The sequence below is a fragment of the Ammospiza nelsoni genome, chromosome 2 (genome assembly GCF_027579445.1).
Source record: "Ammospiza nelsoni isolate bAmmNel1 chromosome 2, bAmmNel1.pri, whole genome shotgun sequence".
Taxonomy (NCBI): Eukaryota; Metazoa; Chordata; class Aves; order Passeriformes; family Passerellidae; genus Ammospiza; species Ammospiza nelsoni.
In genome coordinates this window covers 10,847,942-10,863,418 of record NC_080634.1, presented here as the reverse complement: position 1 = coordinate 10,863,418, position 15,477 = coordinate 10,847,942, and the positions used below count along the sequence as shown (strand labels likewise).

The following is a 15,477-nucleotide window of genomic DNA, read 5'->3' as shown; positions in this document are numbered from 1 at the left end:
GGTCTCTGAAGCTCTGCAGGACATCATTCACTGAACACAGTCTTTGGGCATGTCTTTTTGAACCACGGCTCTGGTTCAATCTTCTGCCCAAATGACACATCCTGTTGAAGAAAAAGCTGTCTTTCATGTACACTGTTCTTCTGCTTCACATGACTGCAGAGACCTGTTTAGTATCCAGAATTATTTGCCAGGGATGTTCCCACTCTGGGTTCCTGTGGTACTATCATGAGCCTGTTATTCACGCTTGTCTTTTGATTTTAATCCTCCTGGAGAACTGACCTGTTAACTTTGTGATTACTTTGCCTGTTGCTCAGCTTTAGTGATATTCTCAGAAAGAAAGAAAACAATAGATTTATGGAGTTGTTTTTGTAGTTCACGCATAGGAAATCTAAATTGGGCGTTCCTCAAAAACTGCTGGTAGCCATGAGCACATAATGAATCACATGGGTACTCTTTGCCTGTCACTTTTAATGCTATTAACTGGGAAACTGAATTTCTACCTCTTGTCACCTGGTGTCACAGTCTTGTACCTCATGAGCTGTCTCCAGCTTCTCAGGCAAAGAGCCTTCAGTATTAAAACCATTTTCATGTATGTCCTGTCAGGCTGAAATCAGCAAATGTCAAAAGATCCACATATTTTTAACTTGTTGACCATTGACTACCCTATCTATCAGAAGAGTGCCAAAAATTCAGTTGTTCTAAGCTGTTGGCAGGAATATCAAACTCAGTTGCGATACCTGCCTTAATCTGCAGTGTTCTAATTGGCCTTTGATCCCAGTGAGGGCAAGAAGAGGGCTGCTTATCTGGAATGGTCATTTCCCTGATTGCAAATTGTAACAAACACAGGAGCTCTAGCTTTTCTCAGCCAGCTTGGAATCCCAGAGGGTTTAATTAATTTCCTTAATTCAGAGCTTTATGATAAAATCAGGAAGAAAAGGACTTTATCAGTAATTTCATCATGCAGGGTTTCTCCATATGCAGTTTTTTCCTAGGAAACATTTGGGATAAGGAAGGAAAGAATTGTTCCCATAAACAAGATAATTATGCTTTTTAGAGAATGTGCAGAGTAAAGTCAAGGTGAACCTTTATTTACATTCTAAGATGATGAAATTTGTTTTTAGAAACTAGTTTAATTTTATAGTTACACATAATTGTAAATTTAGTGAATACTGAAAAGATACTTTGAAAAAGTACAAACCAGAGTAATTTATTCTTGTACCCCAGTTTAGCCACCTGATTCAGAAAGAGCAGGAAGAACATGTTGAATGAAAGGTGCCATTTTTAAATGGTAATTTTAGTCCACTACCTATTTCATTTTGGCACTGCATCCCATGACATCCTGTGAACCCACATTACTCATCACCTCAATATATGATGCACTGTCATCAATGCAAATTTGCAGGACTTTAGGAATTGGTTTCAAGTTGTGGAGCAAAAGATTAAACCCTGTTTCATGAGCTACACCAGCTGTTTGGTGTGTGAAGATGTGAATCAAATCTATGTATATTGCCACAATGGGGCCTGTCTCAAATTTTTTCCCTGGATCCTATACAGATTTTATGTTAGAATACCCTTTGGTCTCTGACCTCCATGGATAATGCTTCCTTTAACAAACCTGTTTGAAATATTTAATATTTTTCAATGAAATTTGACACTACCCTTTTAAAAAAGCCTTAAAATCACTTTTTAAATTTTTTTTACTTCTCTGTAGTAATTTCTCTTGAGTTATTGAAAATATTTGTCCCAAGACTAAAATGCTTACACTTTTTTCAGCAAGAAATTTGTCTTACATAGCCTACATTATTTCAAAATGAGTGAGAAATTTTGTATACTCTTTTAATCTACATACAGCATCTGTGAGCAAATTGATACAGGCAAAAAAAATTATGTTGAAACTGCGTACAGTTATTAACAAATATCCATGCTAGAAGGGCCTCTTACACTCAGTTAAAATAACTTAGCACAGGAAAACAGCCTTTTCTTATTTTCACTCTGTGAAAAAGCTTTAAAAAAATCTTTGAGTTTTATTGGGAAGAGAGGAGGGGGAGAAGTATAAAATGCTCAATTTAAACTTACATGGTTTTATGTAGTACAGGTTTTGGTTTTTTATCATGTCACCTGGATGGCATTTTTAAATTACTGTGGTCAGAGCCATGCAGATGTAGTTAGTGCTACAAGAAGGAAATAAATTAAACTCAATATCATGAGAAATAGGTCCAGTTAGACTAAATTTACAGATTTATAAAATAATGAATGGTTATATCATTTTTTTTAAAGCTTCTTGTTGCACAACAGATTGAAGTGTTATCATCATGGACATTTTTAACCCAGTTCCTGCTTTTCAGGCTGGAAGAAATAAATAAGAAGAAAGTGATCCAGTGCTTGGATAACCTGTCTCAGGAGATATCACAATAATATAGGGACAGAGATCTCTTCTGTCCTAGCCTGACATCCTTAGGTTTTCCTACAGTTAAAATTAACCTCAAGTCCATGGTTAACTGCACAGAAAAACACGCATTGAGATGTTTTGGCATCATTTGCCCAGCAAGGCACCTTTTTGTTCTCTCTTTCAGCAGCTACATCACTTCTCCTCCTTCCCACACTTGTCAGGGTATAAATATTTGTTGTCTGGGCCCTGGGGCCTGTGTGATCTTGCTTCCAGGCCAGTGTTTGATTCTGATTTGATTCTCTTTAGAGTTTTCCATTTTATTTGAGGTTTCCTGCCCTCTTGCACATTCCCTTCTAAGTTTGGGTTTACAGAGCCTGTGTCCTGTGTCCATCAGGAAACCACATCCCATTGCAACCTGTGGGTATTTTAATCCTCATAAAGTTCCAAAGAGTCATACTATGGAAGAAACATTAAATTCATTCCTGAGGTATGAGCATGGTTCTCTGGTTTTTCAGGGGTATTATGGTTGTCAGCATCCTGGGAGCTATGGATAACTGAAGCCTCCTGAAATTAGGCTACATAATTACATATATTGTTTGCTGCACTGTGTCCTCCACAGCTCCAGCTGTTGGAAAAAGAAAGACTGGAAATGTTAGTGGCTATTAAAAAGCACACATCAAAAGTATATAATTCATTGTCTTTTCAGTGACAAAAATAATGGATTTGGATTAAACATTTTGGATTTTCATAGACCTTTTTTCTCTATCTTTTTAAAAGGAGTTTCCTGACTTTGAGAACACACTGACCAAAAAAAGAAAGTAAGTTGAGACCAGTTCAAGGTCTATACAGTGTCACTCTCTTTGTCTGTACCTTTCATCCTTGTTGTTTTATTAAGGTTTACCAATGTTGCTTTCATTCTCACAGAGTACATGTATTAATGTTGCAGCTGAAAAGCACATTGTAATTCTTTACTAAGGTTCTTTTGCCATGACTTTTTCATATCCACACAGCTTTCTTCCAAAATATCAGAACCAGGACAGCTAAAATCAAATGCAGTTAATCTGAGCTTAGTTTAACCATATGTCTGCTTTTCAGAGATTGAAGTGGTAACCTATTTTATAGCATGTTTGCACCATTGACCTGATAATCTCCTGAAGAGGTTTTTTTTGTTTGTTTGTTTGTGTTTTTAATCCAAGCAAAATATTTGTTTGCAAAATGGTTCGGATAAAGCAGGTCAGACATAATTTTATGAATTATTTCTGTGATAGCAACATGTTTTGAATCCATTCATGGATACAATGCTGTGGTTTGAGCTAATGATCAATATTTATTAGCAGGGAGAGCAATTTATTTTGAAAATTCTTTTTTGTGCTTCATGTTGAAATCTATTGCATTACTGAAGTGGACCCCTTCAAATGAAATCTGAAATCCTTCCTAATGGAATGATACAGACAAATCTTATCTGTCTGCTGTGACAGACATGAAAATCCCTGGAGTTTTTGTTGGTCTTTGTTTTTTTCATGTGTAGGTGGGGCCCCAGTAGATTCAGAGCATCAATGTTATCTGTGTCTGTTGCTGAAAAATCTCAAAATGGGTAAAGATTTCTAAGAAAATTAAGAGCTCTTTTTTCTTAAATAATCTATTTCTTGTCATCTGATAAAAACAGTGGTAACTTATCAGCTTCAAACACAGAGACATGTGCACTCATCTGTGAGATCTCAACTCTATGTCACCAGTCAGGACTCAAACTCCTCCAAAAATTTCATTAATTAAAATATGTCCATAACTTTAGTACTCATGGATTTCTCATAATTCTCTTACACTGTAGAGTCAAACTATTGTGTAGGCCTTATCAAGCTCTACCAGGTATGATGAAATCACCTGGATGTGTAAAAGTGTTCTGCTTAGATCAGAACTAGGTCTGCCCCATGAAAAAAAAAAATAGTCTATAGCTAAAAATGTCAAATTTTACAATGCAAATAAAACTATTCTTTTTGGAACCTAATCCTATTGTAAAAAAATTATCAGAATTTAGAAGCATTGTTGAGATAATTTGACTGATAATTTAAAAAAAAAGTGAGTTGGAAGAAAATAGTTCAAATCAACATGAAAATATTTTGTAATGAAAATTATTTCATTGTGTCCAGCCATCACTGTCCTGGCATGGCACTCCCAGTGATAATGCAGAAATTTCCCCATTGATCTTTCATGTAGATATGAGGGAAGTGGATGAGGAATTAATCATTCTGTGTTCCTCACAATGGGGCAACAAGGAAGCACCACACTATATGGAGTAGCAGAAATAGCATAAGTATTCCTTGTTTAGACAACAAGAATTAAACAGTGGAGTTCTGAAATCACAAAATCCAATAATTTTTGAAGGAAGTAGTGGGTAGAGACCATTCCTTAAAAATCCCCCAACAGTTGAGCTGCACCCTCTTCCTCAGGAAACCCTTCAGCACCTGCATAACTGAGGATGCAGTCCCAGATTTTGTGCTCTTTCCCTTCTGCTGATCATTCTCACACATTAGACAGTCCCTGCTCTCACCTATTCCAACCACTGCTCATAAAGTACTCTACACTGGGTTTTTAATGGATAAAATGAAACAAATTAACCTTTATTCAAAGATTTTTTCATTTTTCCAATCTATTCAAGTTGTCCTCTATGAACTACTGACCACTGATGGGACCATGAATTATGTGCAAAAAAGCTCAAGGTTTACTGGGGCTTTTTGCACATTGAAGGTCCTGGGGATGCTATGTTCCTATGTAGCTCCTTGGTTCAATCCCTTATCATGTCACCAAACCTAAAGCAATAATTCTGAAAGTTGTAGGACACTTCAGATCATGTCTAAAGGAAAGCATCTCTTCTTTTCTTCCTGGTGGGTTCCCTGGATTCCAGCATGAATTCTTCACTTCAAAAGGAAACTTGAGTCACATATTCTTGCAGAATGGAGCCTCAGATCCTTTCAGAGCTTTGTGTGGCATGTGGGAGTAGATGACTGGGTGAATGAGACAAGTAACTACAATTAAAGCCACTGGGAATAATACAGCTAAATCCCTGTGCCCTGCTTTGAAGAATTAGTTTGAAAATACCCATATTTGATTAAACAAGCTTTAATTTTTTCATTCTGACTTTCAGCTAATGGTAAATTCTTTTAATTCTTTTAGATCCATCCAGAAGTCCATGTCTGAAAATGAAGCATTTGGTTAGTAGCTGCTTAAATTATCTGCTGTTTACTTGCTAATCTCAGAGAGCCAACTTTAATTAAGGGTCTGGTTTGTTTTACAGCTGTTGGAGCAAATGCAAAGGAAAGGAAAAAATAGAATTAAGCTATCAATATATTCCCCCCTCTTCCCTGCTTTCCACACACACATCTGTAGGTAGATATTGAAAATAAACTAGTTGAATATAGAAACTACACTGAGATAAAGAACCTGTTATGGGACAACATTAGAAATACTCAGCATTTCCCATGTTGCTTTTAATCATTTCAGTAAAACCCTGAAATGTCTCTGATCTAAGAAAATTCAGGTCCCTGCCCTTTCCCATTTTAAACTACTTTGTGAGAATTTTCACAAACAAGATCACCCAAAAGGCAATTCAGGGGTTTTGTTAAACCCATCCTGATGCTGTGTATTGTTATCTATGCTTGGGTTTCAATGGGTTCTATCTTGTAAATACTCTACAGGAAATAACAATCAGCTTCTTAAAAGTAAAATTTCCTGGATTTTTTTTTTTTTTTTTCAGTGAGAGCTTCCTGTTCTCATGCTTTCATTTATTCTTTGGAGTTTTGGTTCAGTTGTTGTATCTAGTCCTTGCTGAGCACAAAGGCTATTGTATGTGGCTGTAATGATGTGGCTCTTTTCCACAACGTGTCTCAGAGAGATGAAAGCTCCCCTGTGATAAGGCTTCACTCTGCAGCCCTGCACAGGGAACACTTTCATGCAGGACAGCAAACAGGCTGTAATGAATTCCCGGCACCTGACAGGATCAGCAAGAGTTTTCACAAAGAAAATTTATTGAGTGAAACCCAGCATTAAGCAAAACTCAACAAAACAAAGCCAAACAAACCCTGAAAGCACAAACCCCAAATAGCTGTCTGCATGTTGTGAAACACAGGCACTCTGAAGTTCACTGAAGGAGCAGGAGAATGGCCATCTCCTTCCCAGAGCCAGCCTGGTTCAGCCAGCCAGGCTGAGACAGTCCAAGCCTTGGAATCACAGGGCATCCCTGTGGGCATCCTGGATGCTATTCCTCGCAAACACTCCAGCTCGCTAATGATAGACTTAAATAATAATAATAATTATACAATTAATACAATGTATAATTGAATAATTATACAATTCCTGGAAGCAAAACAAAGGCACAGATATTCTATGGGATCCTAGGTCTTAGATCCAGGGTTAAGACAACAATCATTCTGATCATGTGTTAACAGTGTTAAATGAGGTATTGGACCACAGCAAAAGATGATAAAACTTGAAATAAATATCATCCATCCATCCATTCATTCATCCATCCTCCTATATTGCAAAATCATCAGTTCATTTCCATGTCTGAGCAGATGCTCCAGGGTTCTGCAAGCTTGTTTGATTTGCATGCTGATGCTATTTTTATAGAATTTCCTGTTATTTCGCAGGTTTGCTATGAATTCAGGTGACTGCTCTCTGTGCTTTTACTTTAGACAGGAAAAATGTGAATGGCACACTTTGGCAGGGTTCCAGGAAGCCAGAGAATGATTCCTACATCAGAAGGCACTGCCAGCTTGAAGGTAATTGCTAAACATATTTCAGCTGATTTTGCATTTTCAACAAAGTATTTAAAAGGGCACCTTGAAAAATTTCTCATTTTTCACCAATAATCCAGCTAAAAAAATTGTCAGGTCTTTTAGAGGTTTATTTTGTCCTCAAGAGGGGTAAAAGTTGTTAGAATAAAGCTTACCTTAAAACTGGGAAGATAAGAACACACTCTATGACCAATTCACTCTGTAGTCCATGGGCAAAAGAGACTTTCCCTGCAGTAAATTGCCAGAGTTGTGTTGTGTAGGGCTTGCCAGTTTAGTAATCTCTGTTTCCTGGATATTTTACACAGCTCAAGATATCCAACAGGAAAAGGGTGCAACTTTTGTCAGAGGAAACTTTTTGTTGCAGGTGCAAAAGAGAGTTGGCCAAATTTTAGATGCAAGTACTTTGTCTGTTTCTCTTTTGAAACCTGTTCTGACTAACTTTATTAAAACAACCTTACAGCTAATGTTAGGAAGTTGCTAATGACACTGCTTAAGACTGTACCGATATAAATTCATTAAAATAACATTGAGTATTAACAAGTGAGCAGTTACCTCACCTATTTAAACACAAACTGGACTTTAAAAATCAACATATAATCTGCTTGATGTTGCTTCCAGGAATGGCATTTATATTTGTGCTTTTCAAAGTTAAGGTAGAACTCTTACTGTTGTTTAATCAGACCAAACCAGACAAGGCTCAGCAGAAGCAGGAGCCAAGATATGTGAGATTAAAGTGAATGTATGTCTTGTTCTCAATTTTAACTAAAAAAGTGGGGATTTCTCCTGCACAAATGGTCTAGAGATCATCCACTGATAGGAGATTCCACTATTACCTGGATATGTCAAAGAAAGCAATGGACAGGGTGCCAGCTTTCCTTCTGAATTTAGTTCAGCTCACCATTTCAAGTTAAACTCTTAAATGTTTGGAAATTGATCTGAAATTGCAATAGGTATTGCATTTGCCCATCTATGGGCAAATTTGGTTTCTTGAACCAGAACCAGAAATAAGAGATGACAGGAAGATTGAGAGGAATTATTGTACTGAGCTAGTGAGGGGGAAAGGGACCTTCAGTAAATGTCATTGTCTTGCAAGGAACAGGTTCTAATGATAGGTGAAAGAAATATTGGGTGTTTCCCTCCTGACAAGTCTTACTTTTAACCACAACCATTTTGGAATGATTCTTCCAATGATACTCCAGAGGTTGCTGGATTGGAAGTGGGGAGAGGCTGAATAAGAAAGTAGAACTTTTTGACCTTCCTCCAAAGTCTTTTCTACTCCAGGCATTTTTTACCCTTTTAAATATCCAAAGCATGCAAAAGAAGCAGTGCACATTTTAAAAGCTGACAAGTGTTGTAATTGAAGGGCAGGGGCCCAGAGGGAACAGGAAGCAAAGCTGGCAGCTAAATAAAAATCTCCCTTTCCCCTACTGCAGTAAAATTATTTCAAGGGAAGTCCCCTTCACACAGTGGTGAAAACATTTGCAAGGAGATTTACAGTGTATCGCTATCGATCAAGATAATTCATCACTATTGATCAAACTTTTCTCTTAGCAGAGATAATCCTTCAAGGTCTGCACATCTATTGCAAAAAATTAATTTCTGTTAGATTTTAATAGCTGTGTGTTGTGGTCACCACAGACTTCTCTGCTTTCTTCTGAGCTGTATCCACAAACTTGTCTCAAATCTCACTAAAATAATTGTAGGGGCTGAGCCTGATAGCCTTTAGATGAAGCCCTTGATTACATCAAATGTATTATTACATCTACAAACCCAAGTTTTCCAGGATGAAAATGCAGTGAGCACCTACATATCATACGGACACAATAGTGGAAAACATCTGCCTTTGCTCTCCAGGCCAAACTCAAATAATCAGCACACGATCTGCCAGCCTAAAAGCATCATTGCTGAAAAGTTGACTGTGGAAGTCACAGTCATTGGGTTTCCATGAAAGATTATGGAAACAAACAGGGAAGAACCAACACCTCTCAGAGCCAGTGGATGTCATTCTCCACTGCTCCTAATTCATTCCACAGGAGGGTGACTGGTATCTGTTGGCAGACTAGGAAGGCAAGAACACTGCAGCTCTATCTGAAGTTTGTTTATATATTTTGCATGGGGTTTTTTGTGTGCTTGGTGGTTTTTTTGTTTTGTTGTTGTTGCTGGTTGGTTGTTTTTTACAACAAACATCTTATTCCATAATTCAGTGGGCTGCAGAGCTGATCTAAGCAAGATGTGAGAGCACTGTGGCTGCAGGCATACTATGGCTAAACAAAGGCATTGTGGTTTGGGGGGACCACTGAGGTTTGCTTTAATAAATTGCTGTTTTAACTTGGGTTGGAACAATATTATGCCAAAAGCAGTGTCACTGTATATAGGTTGTCAGGGGCTTTCTATGTTGCCCCACAATTGTGATTCAGCTGCAAACAGCTACTCAGCAATGGTATTTTGGATTAGACTATAGCAGGACTTTGGGCAAAGAGCTGAACACTGCAGGATTGAATTTCCAGAGTAAGCTGACAGAGTGTAGGGATGTGATGTACAGAGATGCCTGCAGGAGATGGAAACAAGTTCCTGAGGACCAGAAAGAACCCAGTAATGTTAATCTGGTATTGCATGAGCACTGCTTAAAATGAGTTATGGTGCTCCTGGAAGTCCAGCTAGCTATATAATGAAATAAACAACCAGATTGTCAGATGCCAGGCCCTCTGTGACTTAAGGGAGATTTGTAGGTGCTTAAGACAAAATCTGGATCAGGATCTTATGTGCCTCTTTGAATCTAAATTTTAATAATCACATTCAGATTTTTTTTCCATGTGATAGCTAAGGAATCTAAGTCACAGAATTATTCCCTGAATTACTCTTTCTTTTCCTGTTACTAGTAGGGAATGCAATCACTTTTGCCTGCATACAGTTAGTTTTTGTGGATCTAGATGTTAAGTAAGCTGTCCTTTTGCAAACAGGAGAACTACTGATGCTATAAGGTATTGCACAGAAGCAATAAAAATACCAAATTAGGATTAATGAGGAAAAAAGATTCTTGCTGTTTTCTAGTGAAAACAGGTAGAAAAGGTAGTGTGATTAGCAGATATTTTTCTTCATGATTTTTTTCTCCCTGCAATGTCTGAGTGATCCTGATATCTGTTCTGATGTAATCTAATCACTAGGGCTGTCCTACAGTTGCACAGTGGTGGGTGCTTTGCCTTAAGACTGGGAGTAAAAGTAGATCTTTCAAAGTAAGCTTACTTAAAATATTTTTCCAGACTTGTTTGACCTATTATTGCTCATTGTTGAAGTGAAAGTTAATACTCTTCCCATCCAAACATCCACTTATTGCAAGAGAAGGAAGGCTGTTCATCCTTTGAAAGCAATTTCTAATCTAATCTAAATTAAACCGATTTAAGTTGAAAAGATCATTTTTTGCCCATCATTTTTTGTATGAATATTCTAGACTTTGCTGTTGTAAATGAGCAGGGCAAGAGGAAAGTCACAGTGGGGTTCTGGGTTAGTAAACTGAGGACTGAGTACAGGAGAAATAAGCACGAATGAGTTTTCTTTCTGTCAGTCAGTTTGCCAATTTGTTCTGCAGCCTCACTTCAAAGCAGTGTAAGATAAAATGTGCGCTTAAATGATATAAGATTAACTTCAGAGAGTCAAAATGTCAGCTCAAAACATCAAGTGCAATTCAAATTATACTCCTCATTAAAACATAAAGCAGGACATTTTAAAGCATGTTTTCTCTTTTTTGGTCATAATTCACAGAAGATAATATTATTGCTGATGGAATACATTTGCTCCAAGGAAAGAAGATAGAAGAAACAACATGTCAGGTGAAACAACTACTCTTTTTTTTCAGAATCTAAATTTTCATTCAAATAGAATTTCATTTCTTGTTTCCATTCAGCATTTGCCTAACCTAAACTTCATACTCAGCATGCCTCTGTATTTTAGAAGCTGATTTTAAAAGAAGACTCTGGTGACTTCCAAAGTTTTTCGTGATTTTTCTTTTGCAGGCCATATGGATTTCATTGCCTAGAAAACCTCTTCCTTCCCTGAGTGAATACATTTCTGCTAAATTGATGTGCTAGAACTGTGTCTGGCAAGATCTATCCTGAGTGGTTAGATCTGTCTTGCATGATCCATACTGGCACATGTATCCTAATGCTCTCTGAATTTCTATCAACATATACCATATTTCTTCTTCCTACATCTGTACTGGTCATCCCCCTGGCATGAGGAATGAACAAATTCTGATCACTGGGTTTGCATAATCATGGCAACAACATAAAATTAGGGAACAGCCCATCAGCTGGTGAGCAGCAGAGGTGAGGAGAAAGATTTGTAGCTCTGGAATTGGAATGAGTGGTGTTTGGGTTTTATTCCACTTCCAGTCCAATGTTTGCTCTGATAATGTTTTACTTCAGTTCCTATCTGTGGCAAACCAGCTTAGCTCTGCTGATTTCACAGGACCTAAAATTTTACACAGTTTGGGACTAAAAATGTGTAACACACATGTATATATGTGTGTGTTCTAAATGAGGAATGAATACAATAAAATTATTTAGAAGCTGAAAATCTATTACATTTTCCTTTGCAGAAAAGTTTTAAATTCAAGGTGAGCAATAAACTTTAGAAAAAGCTCTGAGCTGAGCTTCCTCTCTTGTTTCTATACAATGTCAGGAGTCCTTTTAGATGTTTAGGTTAAAACCAAGAAAAAGCCCGTACATTCATCACCCTCAAGGGATCTGAGACAAGACAGGGAACAGTGAAGACCCAATGTTTAGGCAGTGCTCAGCTCCAGTGTAGGTCAAAGTCAAAATGTGGGTTAAAAAAAGAGTCAAATGATCTGCATGTTGGGGGGCAGAAAATTTCCATATTGGAAACCAAGGAAAGTCACTGTGTCCCAGGTACCTCCTGCTTTCCCTCAGGGCTTTATCTGTCTCTGCACTCTTAGTTTGTTCTCATGATTATCTCCTCTCCCAGCTGACAAAAGAGTATCTGAGGAGGAAGGAAAGGAGAAAAGAACTCTTCGTTCTTTTGCATCTCTCATTGTCTTTGATTTCTTTCTCTCATTCTCTAGGTACTGTGGAGAAAGATTATTCTTTGATTTCCTACAATAGCTCTTCCCTTAGTGTGAGGGATCTCTGGCTCTGTCCCTTTCCTGCCATGGCAACTTTGGGACTGGCTCCTGTAAAGGTCCAGGAGATCATTCCTTAGACATGACAGACTATGGAGGGGAAAAGGGAATAAGGCCTATGTTTGCTTTAAGTATAAGCTCCCATAAAATCCCTTAAAACTTTTCCCCATGAATTATTTGTTCCATTTTAGAAGCAAAGTCCTTTTTTTGACTTCTCAAAGCATTAGAGGATTTTTTTTTCAGGTGCATGAATAATGAACTGTAGGGACTTTGGTTCCTCCAAACTTTGGTATCAGTTTAAGACCTATTGCACTTGTTTTATAGAAAATTCAAGTTTAATGGAATTATTTTGAATTTTAGTGATTGTTACCTCATGTCTTCGTTATAATATGTCATCATTGATATAATTATTATATCATCATTAATATAGTTATTATATATCATCATTGATACAATTCTCTTTTAAGCTTCCAAAATAGTCTGATTATATCTGTTTTCATTTGCTGCACTACATTATGCACACAAACAAGGAAATGCTGAAAGAACAGCATTATGGGGGAAGCTCTTTTTCTGCAAAATCAGCACAAAGGAGTGCCCTCATGAAGTGCCTGTCTGCTGATGCACACAGCATGGGGAACAGACATGAGGAATTAGAAATCTGCATGCAATTGCTCAACTGCAGCCTCAGGATCACAAAACTGGGCTGGGATAGCTCACACAACTCAGCTGTCCCAAAAAGTCCAGGGAATTACAGGCTGCTACTCCCAGGAATGTGATGGAGCAATGGGCACAAACTGAGATACAGGAAATTTCACTGAACATAAAGAAAGCACTCTTCTAGTATAAGAGTGGTCAGACACTGATGAAGCTTCCTAGACAGGATATGAGAAGTTCATCTTTGGAGACATTCCTGTCTCCAGCTTGCTCTGGTGACCAATTCTGAGCAGGGAGCTAAACTAGACAATCCCCAAAAGAGCATTCCTACCTCAGCTGGTCAGAGGGAGTTTGTGATTCTGTGGGCCATGGAAGAGGCAAATTTACAAGCAGGAGTAAATAGCACAGATTAACACCTTAGATTTCTTTTTCCTCTCGTTGAAGGAAAAAAAATAAAAAAAGAGAAAGCAAGTAAGTTTCCCTGAGTGCTTCACAAAAAGCTTTAATCCTTCTCCATTTCCTAAATTGACATTCATTCATTCCATTTATTCTGTAAGTGCTGGAAAATGGGGCTTAAAACAGAAGTACAGGTTGAGGGATATAGCATGAGCACTGCTGCAATAATTGTACCTTTCCATAAAAAGTGCCTTTATTTTCTGCACCTTTGTTCTTTTTTACTTGTGTCTAGCAGGGCTCCCTTGATGGCTGGAAGCCTCTGTAGCATATTGGGAAAGACATAAAATACCAAGTAACGCAGTCTTTGGGCTAATACATTTTCAAAAATGTTTCATGCCTCATTTCTCACGTAAATTCATAGGTTGCATTCAGCCTTCAACGTGTCATTCATATTCATGAAAGGAAAAGGCCAGTGTTCATCACTTTCCTGCTGAGCTGCAGGCACTGCCAGGCTTGCCCCCAGGGGCTGCAGCAGTGCCCCAAGGAAGGTGGATTCCCCTGGAGTTCCTCTCCTGAGGACACTGTGACCAACAAATGGCTTATGGGCAGATGATCAAAGTATAAATAGTTTTGTCTTAGTTCTGAGGATTGTCCCATTTTTCTCCACATTGTTAATCCAGCTCAAACTCACACCCTTGGTGCTCAACACCCCAGGAAAAATGAGGTGAACAATGAGGTGAACTAAGCAAGACCCTTTTTAGAACTGCATCAGTGATGCTCCTCAGCTGGGGAGCTGCTGCTTGCCTGCCTTTCCTGTTCATTGAGCAAGGAAAGCCAAGATCTAGGATGAGATCCAAGGATCCCACACTATAATGCACACCTCTGCCATGGTGCTCCTTTCACTGTGATGTCTCCAAGATGTTACTGAATCCCAGATAACTGAGGAAATCAAGATAGCTCAATTCCAAAACAATTTCAGTGGGTGGCAGCTGGTGTATGTCAGTCTTTTGCTTTCATATCCACACAGTACCGGCCTGAAAAACTGCTGAGCTCTTGTCTATATTTAATTACATGACGCTAATTATGCTTATTCATCTTATGTAAGCTGTATTATTTAATATATATTACCTTTCTTACTATCTAGGTGATAAACTATGAGCAATGGATCCCACCACGAATTCACAGTCCAGGTGTGCCTGGTAACAGTGAAATGGTGAGTGACCATGAAAATTGTGAATTTCTTTCACCAGCAGCTGGGAAGAACAGCCTGTTTTTTCCTGTGCTATATGTTCTTTTTCCAAAAGCTGAAAGATCTTTATCCATATCCAGGTTATTAATTGTGATATCTCTTTGTCTTCTGTAGAATACCTTATTATTGCTCTGCTATTAATCATTATATTTCTTTATCATTTAGAGAATATTGTATTATTGCTGTGATTCCCAAGACAGAATCTGCCTGTTATCTTAGGCTGCCTAGTTTGCCTTGCACTGGAGTACCAGCCCAACATCATGGGAATATTTCAAGGTCAGATATATATGGACAGGAGCATAGGAAAGTCTGCACAGTACTTCTCTATACACTGGCTGACCATGGCTTTATCAACATTTTTTAACAGAAAATTTATCCAAATTTGGTGTGTCTTACAGAACTCTTTTAAACAGAGCAAGAAGTTGTCTATCATCACACACTATTTTAACATTAATTATGTGCAGCCATGTTATTACTGAAGCTTCCCAAACATTAAGGTACCATAACAATTAGCACTATGGACACAGTAAACACACACTAATATATATCTTCTCACTATTAGTCTGTACTCTGAATTTAAGCACATTGGTAGGCATGATTAAATCATTGCACTTCTTTGGGAAAGGCAAAGCAGTTGAAGAAAAATCACAGAGATTAGACTGTGCCATGACTAAATTCTTTCTACTGAGAAGTGACATGCTGTGCAAGTAGTTTTATTGAAATTAATGCAGTTACACCCAGGAAAGAGAGTGCTCAACAGGGCTGAGATTGCAGGAATCTGACCAGCAGTGTTTCACACTTAGCTTCCAAATTGCTGTATTGCTGTCACCAGGTTAATCCTCATAACATCTCACTGGGCAAAGAT

At 38.0% G+C, this 15,477-nt stretch overlaps 1 protein-coding gene across 1 annotated transcript in view; it reads left to right on the top strand.

The window, feature by feature from the left end:
- LOC132070234 (putative uncharacterized protein ENSP00000383407) overlaps positions 1 to 11,292 on the top strand; it is a 37,872-nt gene extending 26,580 nt beyond the window's left edge. The window contains exons 4-8 of the mRNA XM_059466894.1: positions 3,167 to 3,207; positions 5,561 to 5,598; positions 7,078 to 7,164; positions 10,939 to 11,006; positions 11,190 to 11,292. Of these exons, the coding sequence (XP_059322877.1) occupies positions 3,167 to 3,207; positions 5,561 to 5,598; positions 7,078 to 7,164; positions 10,939 to 11,006; positions 11,190 to 11,264 (309 nt within the window). The 3' untranslated portion in view covers positions 11,265 to 11,292. The remainder of the gene's footprint in view (positions 1 to 3,166; positions 3,208 to 5,560; positions 5,599 to 7,077; positions 7,165 to 10,938; positions 11,007 to 11,189) is intronic.
- The last annotated feature ends 4,185 nt before the right edge of the window (positions 11,293 to 15,477 follow it).